This window comes from Oncorhynchus tshawytscha, linkage group LG10, assembly GCF_018296145.1.
Source record: "Oncorhynchus tshawytscha isolate Ot180627B linkage group LG10, Otsh_v2.0, whole genome shotgun sequence".
NCBI classification, from domain to species: domain Eukaryota; kingdom Metazoa; phylum Chordata; class Actinopteri; order Salmoniformes; family Salmonidae; genus Oncorhynchus; species Oncorhynchus tshawytscha.
In genome coordinates, this window is record NC_056438.1 from 53627343 (window position 1) to 53641695 (window position 14353).

General features: G+C 41.7%; 2 protein-coding genes across 5 annotated transcripts in view; one reads left to right on the top strand and one right to left on the bottom strand.

Annotated features, from left to right (window-relative positions):
- Positions 1–215: 215 nt before the first annotated feature.
- Positions 216–6082, bottom strand: LOC112259599 (dnaJ homolog subfamily C member 5-like). The gene is made up of 4 exons (XM_024434229.2): positions 5961–6082; positions 1856–2069; positions 1530–1701; positions 216–629 (listed from the first exon to the last, which is right to left on the bottom strand). Exons 1-4 carry the CDS (start codon positions 6065–6067, stop codon positions 544–546), a joined length of 579 nt encoding a protein of 192 aa, XP_024289997.1. The 5' UTR covers positions 6068–6082; the 3' UTR covers positions 216–543.
- A 4185-nt stretch (positions 6083–10267) lies between these two features.
- The window catches only part of LOC112260440 (high affinity cAMP-specific 3',5'-cyclic phosphodiesterase 7A), a 47689-nt gene continuing 43603 nt past the window's right edge, over positions 10268–14353 (top strand). For all 4 annotated transcript variants that reach the window (XM_024435549.2, XM_024435550.2, XM_024435551.2 and 1 more), the window contains exon 1: positions 10268–11198. In XM_024435549.2, the coding sequence (XP_024291317.1) occupies positions 11061–11198 (138 nt within the window). In that variant the 5' untranslated portion in view covers positions 10268–11060. The remainder of the gene's footprint in view (positions 11199–14353) is intronic.

A 14353-nucleotide genomic window follows, 5' to 3' on the forward strand; every position in this document is an offset into this window, starting at 1 on the left:
CCTCCCAATGACAAACATGATCTATTGCGGAACAAATGAAGGAATTACACTACGCTGACACTGTAAGTAATGCCGCAGTCCCACATTGACTCAGAACCTTTCCTCAGGATGAAGACTTAAAACAAATATATACCACACTCATACCGAAATAATCCAATACCATTTCATGTTGACTGTATAGATAGATAAAATCATACATTTAGTTTTGACAAAATACATTAGTTGTATTTTATACATACACGTAATCTTTCCACACTGAGCTGTCTGCAGTCTACTGTAGGTGACAAGTAAAACCAATGCCCTCCAGAGTGTTTAGTTCAGTGAATGGGAGATGATGGATTGGTTTTGCAGGGGATCAATGACATCAACTACATCCAATGAAAACCCCAAAACTGAAATCAAGAAAAGTGAATAAAGACAACCAAAAGCACTGATTTTCAGACAATGCAGTTGGGTTTGAGTGTGGGAACAGCCATTGACATAGAAATAGGCTGTGTAGTGTTTATGTAGTCTAGTGCCGCTACTGTTTATAGACATCCAGGTTCAGGTGTAGCTTCGGTGCCCATCCCCAATCAACTGTGTCTTCTCACTGGCATTAGTTGGCTGGTGCACAACCGGAGTGTCCACATCTAGGATTAAACAACAGTGTGAATAATGACACAGAGAATCCCTACAATATCAGATGATCAGCATAGATACATTTGTCCTTCTTATTGTGGTATTTTCTCTCATTCTGTTCAGGGACACATTGATGTTAAACTATTTAACGATATGTTTTAGTTTGTTTGTTGTTTGCAGAAGATGTAAAGGTATGTTTAGAAATTGTTTGTTCATCTATTATTTTCCTAAGAGGTTATAGGAAATGGTTCTGACTGGCACAAGAAGGATGTATCGCATCAACACAAATCTAGCACATCTACTTGTTGTTGAAACTGCGGGGAGACATTTACACATTGTACATAATTACTCCTTAACTTCCCATAATTGATGAGTTGTCCAAAAACAATTAGCTATTTATCCGGCTACACTGCTTTCCATACATTTTTGAACATGTAATGAACTAACATTCACAGTGAGAATTGTAATTTATAAACAGAGATTTTTTCTCTATCAGCTGTACCTAAATGGATGTTATATGAATATTGTGCTGTTGAAATTGTAGCGGCTAGGGTAGCTATGAGTTTCTTAAGTCTGGTCATACTTTGTTGTGTATGTGGGCGGTAGTCATGAACTTTCACTTCCCTCCATGATGGTGTAAAGTAAGCTCACCTTACATGTGGGGATTGGTCATCAATTCCTTCTTGTGAAGTGTGTTAGTGGTGTAACGGGACCATCTGTCTGCTGGTGCTTGCAAGCAGTACACTTTAACTATATGAGTTGTTGTTCCCTTTGCCCCATGCCCTCCTCAAGTGTGAAATGCTTGTGTGTGTGAGCCTGTGTGTGTTTATGGGTGTGTGTATTTGTGTATGTGTGTGTGTGTGTGTGTGTGCATGTGTGTGTGTGTGCCCTCACTGAGTGTGTCCCCTCACCAGTCTCCATGTCGTATTGGATCTCCTCCTCCAGGTCTTCAGGGGAGACATAGCTGTCTGTTCCCTCTCCAGGAGGCATGGGCTTCAGCTTCCCACAGCAGCAGTTACAGCAGCAGCACAGGCAGAAGCAGCAGTAGCACCCCGTTATCACGCCACACAGGGCAAAGAGACCCTGACAGGAGATAGATATAGGTTAACACAACACAAAGAAACCAACATGCAATCATCAACTAATGCACACACAGACGTACACACAGACAACCACACACACATGCAGGGACTCACAGCAAATCATCCAGGGACTCTGTATGATTGTGACGGCTCACCTTAGCCCACCAGGTAGAGAGCATGAAGTAAGTGTTGACATTCTCCTCTCCGAACTGCTGGGCCACGTAAAGGCCAAGGGAGCCGTAGCTGTCATAGATGTTTCTCTTTGTGATGTCTGACAGAATGGAATTCGCGCTATTGAGCTCCTTGAATTTCTCTGCCGTCTCTGGGTTGTCAGGGTTCTTGTCCGGGTGGTATCTCAGAGCTAATTTTCTGAAAGGCGTTCAAAAGTAAATCAATGAACACACAATAATATCAAAAATCAGGGTAGAAAATGGACGGCAGAACTTGGTGAACCTCTCGCTTGTGGTTTCAGAAACTGGATGAGAGATAATGTGCAAAGATAAAGGTTGTATTATCTGTTGGCTGGTCTTTCATTGACATATCTAGACACACCCTTGTTTGTATAGGTTAGTTAATGTACCATTTGATCAGCTCTGCTGGAGCTAAGTCCACTGCCCCATCTAGTGTCTGGCAGAAGACAACAGAGAGGAGATGTGGTGTCTGATGAGTTGAGCGAACATGCTCCTAAAATGTATGTTTTTTGTATTATAAACTACTTCAAAGATAGTGATGTTCATAAAAATGGCTAATTCATTCAAGATACTGAATGAATACAGTTCAGAGAATATAAAACATGAATATCATTAGGGGTTATTTGTGTCTGCATTTAATAATATCATGTCAGGTACCATTTCCAACAAAATAGGTCATAGGGGCATAACACATACACTCCCCTATGTATTTATTTGGACAAGAAGATAAAGATAAGATGAGATGAAGATAAAACTTTTAATTTGGCTCTATACTCCAGCATTTTGGATTTGAGATCAAATGTTTTTTTATGAAGCGACATCACAGAATGTCACCTTTTATTTGAGGGTATGTTCATACATATCTGTTTACTGTTTAGAAATGGAAGAACTTTATGTATCTAGACCCCAATTTGAAGTTGTCATAAGTATTTGAACAAATTCACTTAGTGTACTACATTTAGTTAAAAGTGTAGTATTTGGTTCCATATTCCTAGCACTGCAATGGAAAATGTGATTCTTCCTGGTATGAGTGTCTACAGTATAACATAATATCTTCCCAACATCTCATGTGGAATACAGTATATGATACCTATAAACTGAGTGTACAAAACATTACGAACACCTTCCTAATATTCAGTTGCAACCCCCCTTTTGCCCTAAGAACAGCCTCAATTCGTCGGGGCATGGACTTTACAAGGTGTCGACAGCATTCCACAGGGAAGCTGGCCCATGTTGACTCCAATGAGTGTGTGTGTGTGTGTGTGTGTGTGTGAACACTGTTGTGTCAAGTTGGCTGGATGCCCTTTGGGTGGTGGACCATTCTTGATACACACGGGGAACTGTTGAGCGTGAAAAACCCAGCAGCATTGCAGTTATTGTCACAAACCGATGCGCCTGGCACCTACTCCCAAAATCTATTCAATGGTGCTTACATATTGTTGTCTATGCACATTCACACAATCCATGTATATTGTCTCAGGGCTTAAAAATCCTTCTTTAATCTGTCTCCTCCTCTTAATCTACATTGATTGAAGAGGATTTAACAAGTGACATCAATAAGGGATCATAGATTTCACCTGGATTCACCTGGTCAGTCTGTCATGGAAAGAGCAGATGTTCTTAATACTCAGTGTAGATGTGATAGTTTATTGGGTACACCCTAGGTTGGACCCCCCTTTGCCTCCAGAACATCCTGAATTCTTTGGGGGTTGGAAAAGTTTCTCAATTGGTATCAAGGGACCTAATGTTTGCCAGGAATACATGAACCACACAATTACATCACCGCCACCAGCCTGTACCGTTGACATCAGGCAGGATGGGGCCATGGACTTATGCAGTTTACGCCAAATCCTGACTCTGCCATCAGCTTGACGCAACAGGAAATGGGATTCATCGGACCAGGCAATGTTTTTCCACTCCTCAATTCTCCAGTGTTGGTGATCGCGTGCCCACTGGAGCCACCTCTTCTTGTTTTCATCTGATAGGAGTGGATCCCAGTGTGGTCGTCTGCTGCATTAGGCCATCTTCGACAAGGACCGGTAAGTTGTGTGCTTCGAGATGCCGTTCTGCACACCACTGTTGTACTGCGCTGTTATTTGCCTGTTTGTGGCCTGCTTGTTATCTTGCACGGTTCTTGCCATTCTTCTTCGAGCTCTCATCACCAAGTTGTATTCGCCCAACAGGACTGCCGCTGACTGGATGTTTTTTGTTTGTCGCACCATTCTCTGTAAACCCTAGACACTGTCGTGCGAGAAAGCCCAGGAGGCAGGACGTTTCTGAGATAATGGAAGCAGCACGCCTGGCACCGATGATCATACCACGCTCAAAGTCGCTTCGGTCACTCATCTTGCCCATTTGAATGTTCAATCTTACAGAAACTGAATGCTTGTCTGCCTGCTTTGTATAGCAAGCCACAGCCATGTGACTCACTGTCTGTAGAAGCTAACCATTTTCGTGAACAGGGTGGTGTACCTAATACACTGGCAACTGAGTGTCTATGTCATAGTGATAGATATAGATGTGATAGATAGTGATTGTGGACTACAGGAAAAGGAGGGCCGAACACGCCCCCATTCACATCGACGGGGCTGTAGTGGATCGGGTCGAGAGTTTCAAGTTCCTTGGTGTCCACATCACCAACAAACTATCATGGTCCAAACACACCAAGACAGTCGTAAAGACGGCACAACAACACCTTTTCCCCCTAAGGAGACTGAAAAGATTTGGCATGGGTCCACAGATCCTCAAAAAGTTCTACAGCTGCACGATCGAGAGCATTCTGATCGGTTGCATCACCACCTGGTATGGCAACTGCTCGGCATCCGACCATAAGGCGCTACCCAGGGTAGTAAGTACGGCCCAGTACATCGCTGGGGCCAATCTTCCTGCCATCTAGGACTTATATACTAGGCAGTGTCAAAGGAAGGCTCATTAAATTATCAAAGACTACAGCCACCCTAGTCATAGACTGTTCTTTCTGCTACCGCACGGCAAGTGGTCCCGGAGCGCCAATTCTCGGTCCAAAAGGTTCCTTAACAGCTTTTACCCCCAAGCCATAAGACCGCTGAACAATTAATCAAATGGCCACCCAGACTATTTAATTACCCTAACCCCCATAGTCACTTTACCCGTACCTACATGTACAAATTACCTTGACTAACCTGTAACCCCGCACAATGACTCGGTACCGGTACCCCCTGTATATAGCCCCGTTATTATTATTTTATTGTGTTACTTTTTATTTTATTCTTTACATTTGTTTATTTAGTAAATATTTTCTTCATTGTTGGTTAAAGGCTTGTAAGTAAGCATTTCATTTTAAGGTCTACACCTGTTGTATTTGACGCATGTGACAAATGTTATTTTATTTTATTCTTAATTAATGCTTTGTACAGTCAGTGTAGATGTGATAGATAGATAGATAGATAGATAGATAGATAGATAGATAGATAGATAGATAGATAGATAGATAGATAGATAGATAGATAGATAGATAGATAGATAGATAGATAGATAGATAGATAGATAGATAGATAGATAGATAGATCAATGTATAGATAGATCAATGTATAGATAGATCAATGTATAGATAGATAGATAGATAGATAGATAGATAGATAGATAGATAGATAGATAGATAGATAGATAGATAGATAGATAGATAGATAGATAGATAGATAGATAGATAGATAGATAGATAGATAGATAGATAGATAGATAGATAGATAGATAGATAGATAGATAGATAGATAGATAGATAGATAGATAGATAGATCGATAGATAGATCGATAGATCAATGTATAGATAGATCAATGTATAGATAGATAGATAGATAGATAGATAGATAGATAGATAGATAGATAGATAGATAGATAGATAGATAGATAGATAGATAGATAGATAGATAGATAGATAGATAGATAGATAGATAGATAGATAGATAGATAGATAGATAGATAGATAGATAGATAGATAGATAGATAGATAGATAGATAGATAGATAGATAGATAGATAGATAGATAGATAGATAGATGTGAACTGCTGGTGCCTTTGTTGTCAATTCCCACCTGTAGGACTTCTTGATGTCATCTTGGTTACAGCCTTTCTCTAGCCCCAGAACTTGATACAGAGACTCTCCTGTGGTGGACAGGGAGCGCTGCCTTGGTTCAGACATTCTACAACCATTTACCTGCTGGAGAAAGAGGGTCAATTAGATTCAAACCAATACAACTATTACAAAAAATACACTCAGTCAAACCATGTAACTCTTACTTGACAGCAAAGAAATGCACAATCAAGAAATTATCATCCAAAGGTACAAAATAGATACCTGGCTTCCTTGTTCTAATATTATGCTGCAGTAGCCATCTTACTTCTTTACAGTATTATAGTCCTCAGTTAAAGTCCTCTGTCTACCTGGTGAGGTGTATGGTAATGATGGAGTTGCAGTGGACTGCTAGCTACTGTTTGTGAGACTAAACCTGAGATGCAGTGAAATAAAACCTTCAGAAACTAGCGGGATTGAGTTTCACAGACCAATGGGCCTGCTATACACTCCTGTGTAGCCTTGATCAGGTTTCAGCCAACACAGTCTGCTGCTTGAATTGTGTGACTGAATGTAGGCTTGACAACTCCTGGGTAGGGGTGGCACCTTGGTCCAGTCCTTCAGCCAGCCGTGACAGTAACTCTTATTGAGGAAAAATATTGTGATTTCTGTTCAAAATGAAATTATTAGGGCCTACATTCACAATTTCATAGGAAATAGTGCCACATACAGTAGTTCATGGAAATGGGTAGGGGAGGATAGTTGTGAATACTACTTTTTCCAGTTTGCAAAGGTTTGTTGTAGCTTACTGTCACTGATTTATGTGATAGCACATTTTCATCGCAGGGTGGTGACAACCTCACAGGAATGTTTAGTGTACTGTTACAGTACTGCAGTCTGGAGGCACTGAAGAACTTGGAAAAAATGTAATGCCATATAATGTTGTACATATAATGTAATGCCAGTTACAGCTTAACAGCTCCTACCCCAAAACCATAAGACTGCTGAACAATTAATCAAATAGCTACCCAGACTATTTGCTGTGACGCTGCTGCCTCTCTCTGTTTATTATCTATGCATAGTCACTTTAGCCCTACCTACATGTACATATTACCTCAATTACCTGGACTAACCAGTACCCCCACACATTGACTTAGTCCTGGTACCCCAGTTGTTGTTATTGTTATTTTATTGTGTAACTTATTTACTTTAGTTTATTTCGTACATTTTTTTCTTAACTCTTATTTGTATTAAAACTGCATTGTTGGTTAAGGGCTTGTAAGTAAGCATTTCACGGTGTTCGGCGCATGTGACAAATAAAATGTGTTTCGATTTGATTTGACATAAAGTATCAATTTTGAGAACACAAGGCATATGGCTGATAAAGTGAACATATGGCAGGAGGAGTGAATAGTTAGTCCTTCCTGTTTTACGAACTGTCCTCTGACAAAGTTTCCTTTGGGAGAAAAAAAACCCTGTCATTGATTCTGATTAGAGGTCACCTCTGCTAATCTCTGAGCCATAATTATTATTTGGACTCCTCCCTGTGGGATGACATGTGATGGTGGTGACTGAGAATTCAGTATGCGCACACACGCACAGACAGACAGACAGACAGACAGACAGACAGACAGACAGACAGACAGACAGACAGACAGACAGACAGACAGACAGACAGACAGACAGACAGACAGACAGACAGACAGACAGACAGACAGACAGACAGACAGACGAGTGTAGGCCTCCTGGGAAACACCCTGATGGAAGACTCACCTGTGCTGTATTAGTGGCTTCCTGGCTGGCTCCTCAGGGGTCCCGCTGACGAAAAGCATGTCTACGCTGGGACTAGTCTGTGGTGAAAACACTGCGTTGGGGAAGTCATTAAGTGAAATGAATACCCTTTTACTTGGCCTTTGGAATAATAGGTGTAGTAAAGCTTCAGCTACAATCACAGAGAACATGAAATGATGTAGAAAAGTGTATTAGTGTAAACACATCTTACATCCATTTAAAAGAATTCTTAAAAAATGCCATAAGGTCTGTACTGTATGCGGTGAGTTCATGTTGCAGCATCAGCACTGTGACTTAGTTAGGCTGCAGATGTAAATCCTTGTCCAATAGCTTGCCTTTGCTGGCCTGGAGCTCCCATGCATGACCTACTTTTGGACTGGAACACTCTCTCTCGCTCGCAGGCAGGCACGCACACACACACATACACTAGCACAACGTTATTTGACCAAATAATACCTCCCCTATCCTATCAAGAGCTCATGGTTTGATGAGGCTTTTTCTCTCTCCCAAATCCAGGGCTCAGAAGTAGTACACTATATAGGGGATAGGGTGCCATTTAGGAAGGGGACAACGTGTTTTATGTTCTGTCGGGCATGTTTCCTGTGTTAAGGGCTTTAGTCAAATTACTCTCTGCAAATGACATATTTGTTTAAAGGGCCTATCTGCAGATGCCACATCCATGTCTGGATTTATGAATTAATTATATATACTCATTGATTTTTTTTGTTTATTTATTTAACCTTATTTATCCAGGCAAGTCAGTTAAGGACAAATTCTTATTTACAACGACGGCCCACCCCGGCCAAACCTGGACGATGGGGGGCCAATTGTGCCCTATGGAACTCTCAATCACGGCCGGTTGTGATACAGCCTGGAATCTAACCAGGGTCTGTAGTGACGCCTCTAGCGCTGAGATGGAGTGCCATAGACCGCTGCGCCACTCGGGATTCTTTATTTTATTTTTTTATTTCACCTTTATTTAACCAGGTAGGCTAGTTGAGAACAAGTTCTCATTTGCAACTGCGACCTGGCCAAGATAAAGCATAGCAGTGTGAACAGACAACACAGCGTTACACATGGAGTAAACAATTAACAAGTCAATAACACAGTAGAAAAAAAATAGAGTCTATATACATTGTGTGCAAAAGGTATGAGGAGGTAGGCAAATAATGACAATTTTGCAGATTAACACTGGAGTGATAAATGATCAGATGGTCATGTACAGTTAGAGATATTGGTGTGCAAAAGAGCAGAAAAGTAAATAAATATAAACAGTATGGGGATGAGGTAGGTAAAATTGGGTGGGCTATTTACCGATAGACTATGTACAGCTGCAGCGATCAGTTAGCTGCTCAGATAGCAGATGTTTGAAGTTGGTGAGGGAGATAAAAGTCTCCAACTTCAGCGATATTTGCAATTTGTTCCAGTCACAGGCAGCAGAGAACTGGAACGAAAGGCGGCCAAATGAGGTGTTGGCTTTAGGGATGATCAGTGAGATACACCTGCTGGAGCTTAGTTCAACTGACGTACACCATCAGAACCCTAAATATAAGCTTGTTTTACTCCAATGTTTGTAAACAATTTAAATGTAAACAAACCCTGTATAGCCTCAACACATTTAAAATTATAATTTTGATATATTGGATGGTCAGTCCTTGCATCAATAGCTCTGTCTATGAATTTAAGAATGGTTACATTTCTCCAGGCTCATCCCTCAGCTTTTTACCAAAACAGAGGTGGGGTGTCTGCTTTGTTATTGATTCATCTGCGGATTGCCCCTTTAAGAAGGTTTGCCTATACTCCTCACCCCTACTCCATCTAGGCTGTCCTCTAGACTTCCTTTAGAATCTGAACAATGTAGAACAACAATGCAATAAAGACACACATCAAGTAAAAACAATAGTTTTCAACTAAAATGTGTCCAGACTAACATGTAACTGACTTAGATTTCTTTCAAAGTAGGTTTACACATATCATGGCAAAATAAGCCACATTTACATTCTGTTCTCCATTGATACAGCAGTTATCTCTGCAATAATCCACTAATCATGTTACTTGTAGTTTAGGGCTGTGCACAATTGCCCCTGCGTCGCCCGGGTTAGGGTTTGGCCAGGGTAGGCAGTCATTGTAAATAAGAATTTGTTCTTAACTGACTTGCCTTGTTAAATAAAGGTTAAATAAATAAATAGTTTACACTGTACAATTGGTATTTTAATATAAGAAAACCAATGTAGCGTATAAATACATTATATCTGTGACAGGGTCATCTGGGGATAGGATAATCTGTGATAGTAATTAAACAAACAAGACCTACTCAATCAAATACGGGGTCCTAGTATCCCTAGTTGGGAACCACTGTACTACAGTGACAAAATGGGACGAGAGAGCGCTGCGCTTTCCATGCTGCCAATAGATTTATATGTTTTATATGAACAGTTCCTCTTCATCCAATCACAAAGAGGGTAACATTCCATAGATAAATACAATTGGACGTTTCAGACAGGGCGCATCAGATAGTCGACAGCTCCACCTACCTCTGGTGGGAATTTATGTTTGGGAAGAGGGTAGAGTCAGCGAAAGGAAATACACGGACTCCGGTGGCGTTGAAGCTTTTGTTGTTACTGTTAATTATTGGACCCATGATTAAAAAAAAAATTCGGAGTGTACGGTCATGAAGAACCCATATTAACCCCGTGATGCTACATGGACAGTCTGTGCGCTACGGCAATCTATGCCAGCAACGCGTTGAAAATGGACTGAATGCATGCGGAATACTTTCTCTACCACCACCACTTCAAGCATGGACAGAATAAATACACATTTAGTTGTACATTTCCTTTTTATATAACATTGTAGATGACGGCTCTTATTTTCGGAATTTTTTTCCGTCTAGGTTTTCATCGTCTGTTTTTGATTGCTTTGGCGTGCACAGTCCCCATTAAACAAGGAAATATTGTTAAATATGAGGAAGCAATTTATTACAGAGATACCAAAAAGAAAGAGGCCTTTCCGTTTTCAGGCCCGGATTTGAGTTCAGTAGGGGAATAATGGGGAAAAATCCAAATGGATAAAATATGGATATTGGAACACAATATTAGAGCAGTTGGATTGCTATCGACAACGTGACGTGCAAGTTTGATGCATCAAAAAAAGTGAACGACTCATTTCCTCTACACTCAATAACTCTATTCGACACAAATAAAGGGAAGTGGAACTGTTATTGGAATTACTACATTTTCAGTTGTGCCAGCAGCTTAAATGCAATTTTTTTATATGAGTTTTATGTTGCTTTTTTATTGCAATTTGAGCTGGACCGAGCTTTGACTGTTCAATGGAAGTATGTTATCAGTTACCGGTTTTGCCTCTAGACAGGCCGGTTCCTAAACACGTTCTCAGCCGCAGGGGAGCCATTAGCTTCAGCTCCAATTCTTATTTTTTTGGTGGACCTGCCCCAAGACAGCTGGCCAAGGTAAGAGCAAGGGAAATAGCGATCTGGGGAATAAACAAAAACAATTTGATGCTTTCATTTTCAGCTATCAAGTCAAGGTTGGGGTTGTGCTTGCTGCCAGGAAATATTTGTATAGGTATATATTTTGATGGAAAAAAAGTAGCCGTATTCCTTTACCTGTTTACATTTTTAGTGGCCCACCAAATTAATTGTTATCACAGTTGTTATCGCATCATTTTGATCAAGTTGACCCTTCCACAGGAAAGCTCACAGTGGACTGATCTATCATCTTTATAAATCTTTATCATAGTCTCTTAGATCAGTGAGATGCCTGACTTGACCTGTGTGACAAAACCCTCATCCCTAATAATGTGACCAATGAAAACACTACCGTGATATTATTGTACTAATGTTTTAAGCCCCCCCCCTTATCTGTAATGCTTAGAGGTTTTGATCCATTGAAGCTTATTGAAGTGAACCAACAGCTCACCTGTCCCAAAGTGAACCACAATATTTAATGTGCTCTGGTCTGGACTGTTGACAACATTGCACAGTAGAGGCCTTGTTTTTCATGCCATGCGTTAAAGACAGTTTTTGACAAGTGTTTTCTGTATGGCTCCAACAGCTCTGGATAACTTGTAAAGATGGCACAGTAAACTTTTTAACTAGTCCAAATCACATTTTATTGGTCAAATACACATGGTTAGCAGATGTTATTGCGGGTGTAGCGAAATGCTTCTAGATCCGACAGTGAAGCAGTATCTAACAGGTAATATCTAACAACTTCTCAACAAAAGCCAGCCCAGTCACGGACCAGGATGTCTTGCTCCCAGGCAGACTAAATAACTTTTTTGCCCGCTTTGAGGACAATACAGTGCCACTGACACGGCCTGCAACGGAAACATGCGGTCTCTCCTTCACTGCAGCCGAAGTGAGTAAGACATTTAAACGTGTTAACCCTCGCAAGGCTGCAGGCCCAGACGGCATCCCCAGCCGCGCCCTCAGAGCATGCGCAGACCAGCTGGCCGGTGTGTTTACGGACATATTCAATCAATCCCTATACCAGTCTGCTGTTCCCACATGCTTCAAGAGGGCCACCATTGTTCCTGTTCCCAAGAAAGCTAAGGTAACTGAGCTAAACGACTACCGCCCCGTAGCACTCACATCCGTCATCATGAAGTGCTTTGAGAGACTAGTCAAGGACCATATCACCTCCACCCTACCTGACACCCTTGACCCACTCCAATTTGCTTACCGCCCAAATAGGTCCACAGACGATGCAATCTCAACCACACTGCACACTGCCCTAACCCATCTGGACAAGAGGAATACCTATGTGAGATTGCTGTTCATCGACTACAGCTCGGCATTCAACACCATAGTACCCTCCAAGCTCGTCATCAAGCTCGAGACCCTGGGTCTCGACCCCGCCCTGTGCAACTGGGTACTGGACTTCCTGACGGGCCGCCCCCAGGTGGTGAGGGTAGGCAACAACATCTCCTCCCCGCTGATCCTCAACACTGGGGCCCCACAAGGGTGCGTTCTGAGCCCTCTCCTGTACTCCCTGTTCACCCACGACTGCGTGGCCATGCACGCCTCCAACTCAATCATCAAGTTTGCGGACGACACAACAGTGGTAGGCTTGATTACCAACAACGACGAGACGGCCTACAGGGAGGAGGTGAGGGCCCTCGGAGTGTGGTGTCAGGAAAATAACCTCACACTCAACGTCAACAAAACTAAGGAGATGATTGTGGACTTCAGGAAACAGCAGAGGGAACACCCCCATCCACATCGATGGAACAGTAGTGGAGAGGGTAGCAAGTTTTAAGTTCCTCGGCATACACATCACAGACAAACTGAATTGGTCCACTCACACAGACAGCATCGTGAGGAAGGCGCAGCAGCGCCTCTTCAACCTCAGGAGGCTGAAGAAATTCGGCTTGTCACCAAAAGCACTCACAAACTTCTACAGATGCACAATCGAGAGCATCCTGGCGGGCTGTATCACCGCCTGGTATGGCAACTGCACCGCCCTCAACCGTAAGGCTCTCCAGAGGGTAGTGAGGTCTGCACAACGCATCACCGGGGCAAACTACCTGCCCTCCAGGTCACCTACACCACCCGATGCTACAGGAAGGCCATAAAGATCATCAAGGACATCAACCACCCGAGCCACTGCCTGTTCACCCCGCTGCCATCCAGAAGGCGAGGTCAGTACAGGTGCATCAAAGCTGGGACCGAGAGACTGAAAAACAGCTTCTATCTCAAGGCCATCAGACTGTTAAACAGCCACCACTAACATTGAGTGGCTACTGCCAACACACTGTCAATGACACTGACTCTACTCCAGCCACTTTAATCATGGGAATCGATGGGAAATGATGTAAATATATCACTAGCCACTTTAAACAATGCTACCTTATATAATGTTACTTACCCTACATTGTTCATCTCATATGCATACGTTGATACTGTACTCTATATCATCGACTGCATCCTTATGTAATACATGTATCACTAGCCACTTTAACTATGCCACTTGGTTTACATACTTCTCATATGTATATACTGTACTCGATATCATCTACTGTATCTTGCCTATGCTGCTCTGTACCATCACTCATTCATATATCCTTATGTACATATTCTTTATCCCCTTACACTGTGTATGACAGTAGTTTTTTTTGGAATTGTTAGTTAGATTACTTGCTCGTTATTACTGCATTGTCGGAACTAGAAGCACAAGCATTTCGCTACACTCGCATTAACATCTGCTAACCATGTGTATGTGACAAATAAAATTTGATTTGATTTGATAATATCTAACAATTCCACAACGAAACCTAATACACATAATCTAGTAAAGAAATGGGAAAAGAATATATAAAAAGATATGGATGCGCAGTGACAGAGCGGCTAAGATGCAATAGACAGCGGCTATATACAATAGAATAGATACTGAAGGATACAGTATATGCAGTCGGAAGTTTACATGCACTTAGGTTGGAGTCATTACATCTTGTTTTTCAACCACTCCATGAATTTCTTCTTAACAAGCTATAGTTTTGGAAAGTCTGTTAGGACATCTTCTTTGTGCATAAAACTAGTCACTTTTCCAACAATTGTTTACAGACTGATTATTTCACTTATAATTCACTGTTTCACAATTCCAG

What these genes read in the sequence shown, in the direction of transcription:
- LOC112259599 (XM_024434229.2), bottom strand. Translation starts at nt 6,067, where the DNA reads ATGTCTGAACCAAGGCAGCGCTCCCTGTCCACCACAGGAGAGTCTCTG. An exon ending in TCTCTACCTGGTGGGCTAAG is followed by an intron (nt 1,702 to 1,855) that starts GTGAGCCGTCAC and finishes ATCTCCTGTCAG; the next exon opens with GGTCTCTTTGCCCTGTGTGG. An exon ending in CCAATACGACATGGAGACTG is followed by an intron (nt 630 to 1,529) that starts GTGAGGGGACAC and finishes GTTTAATCCTAG; the next exon opens with ATGTGGACACTCCGGTTGTG.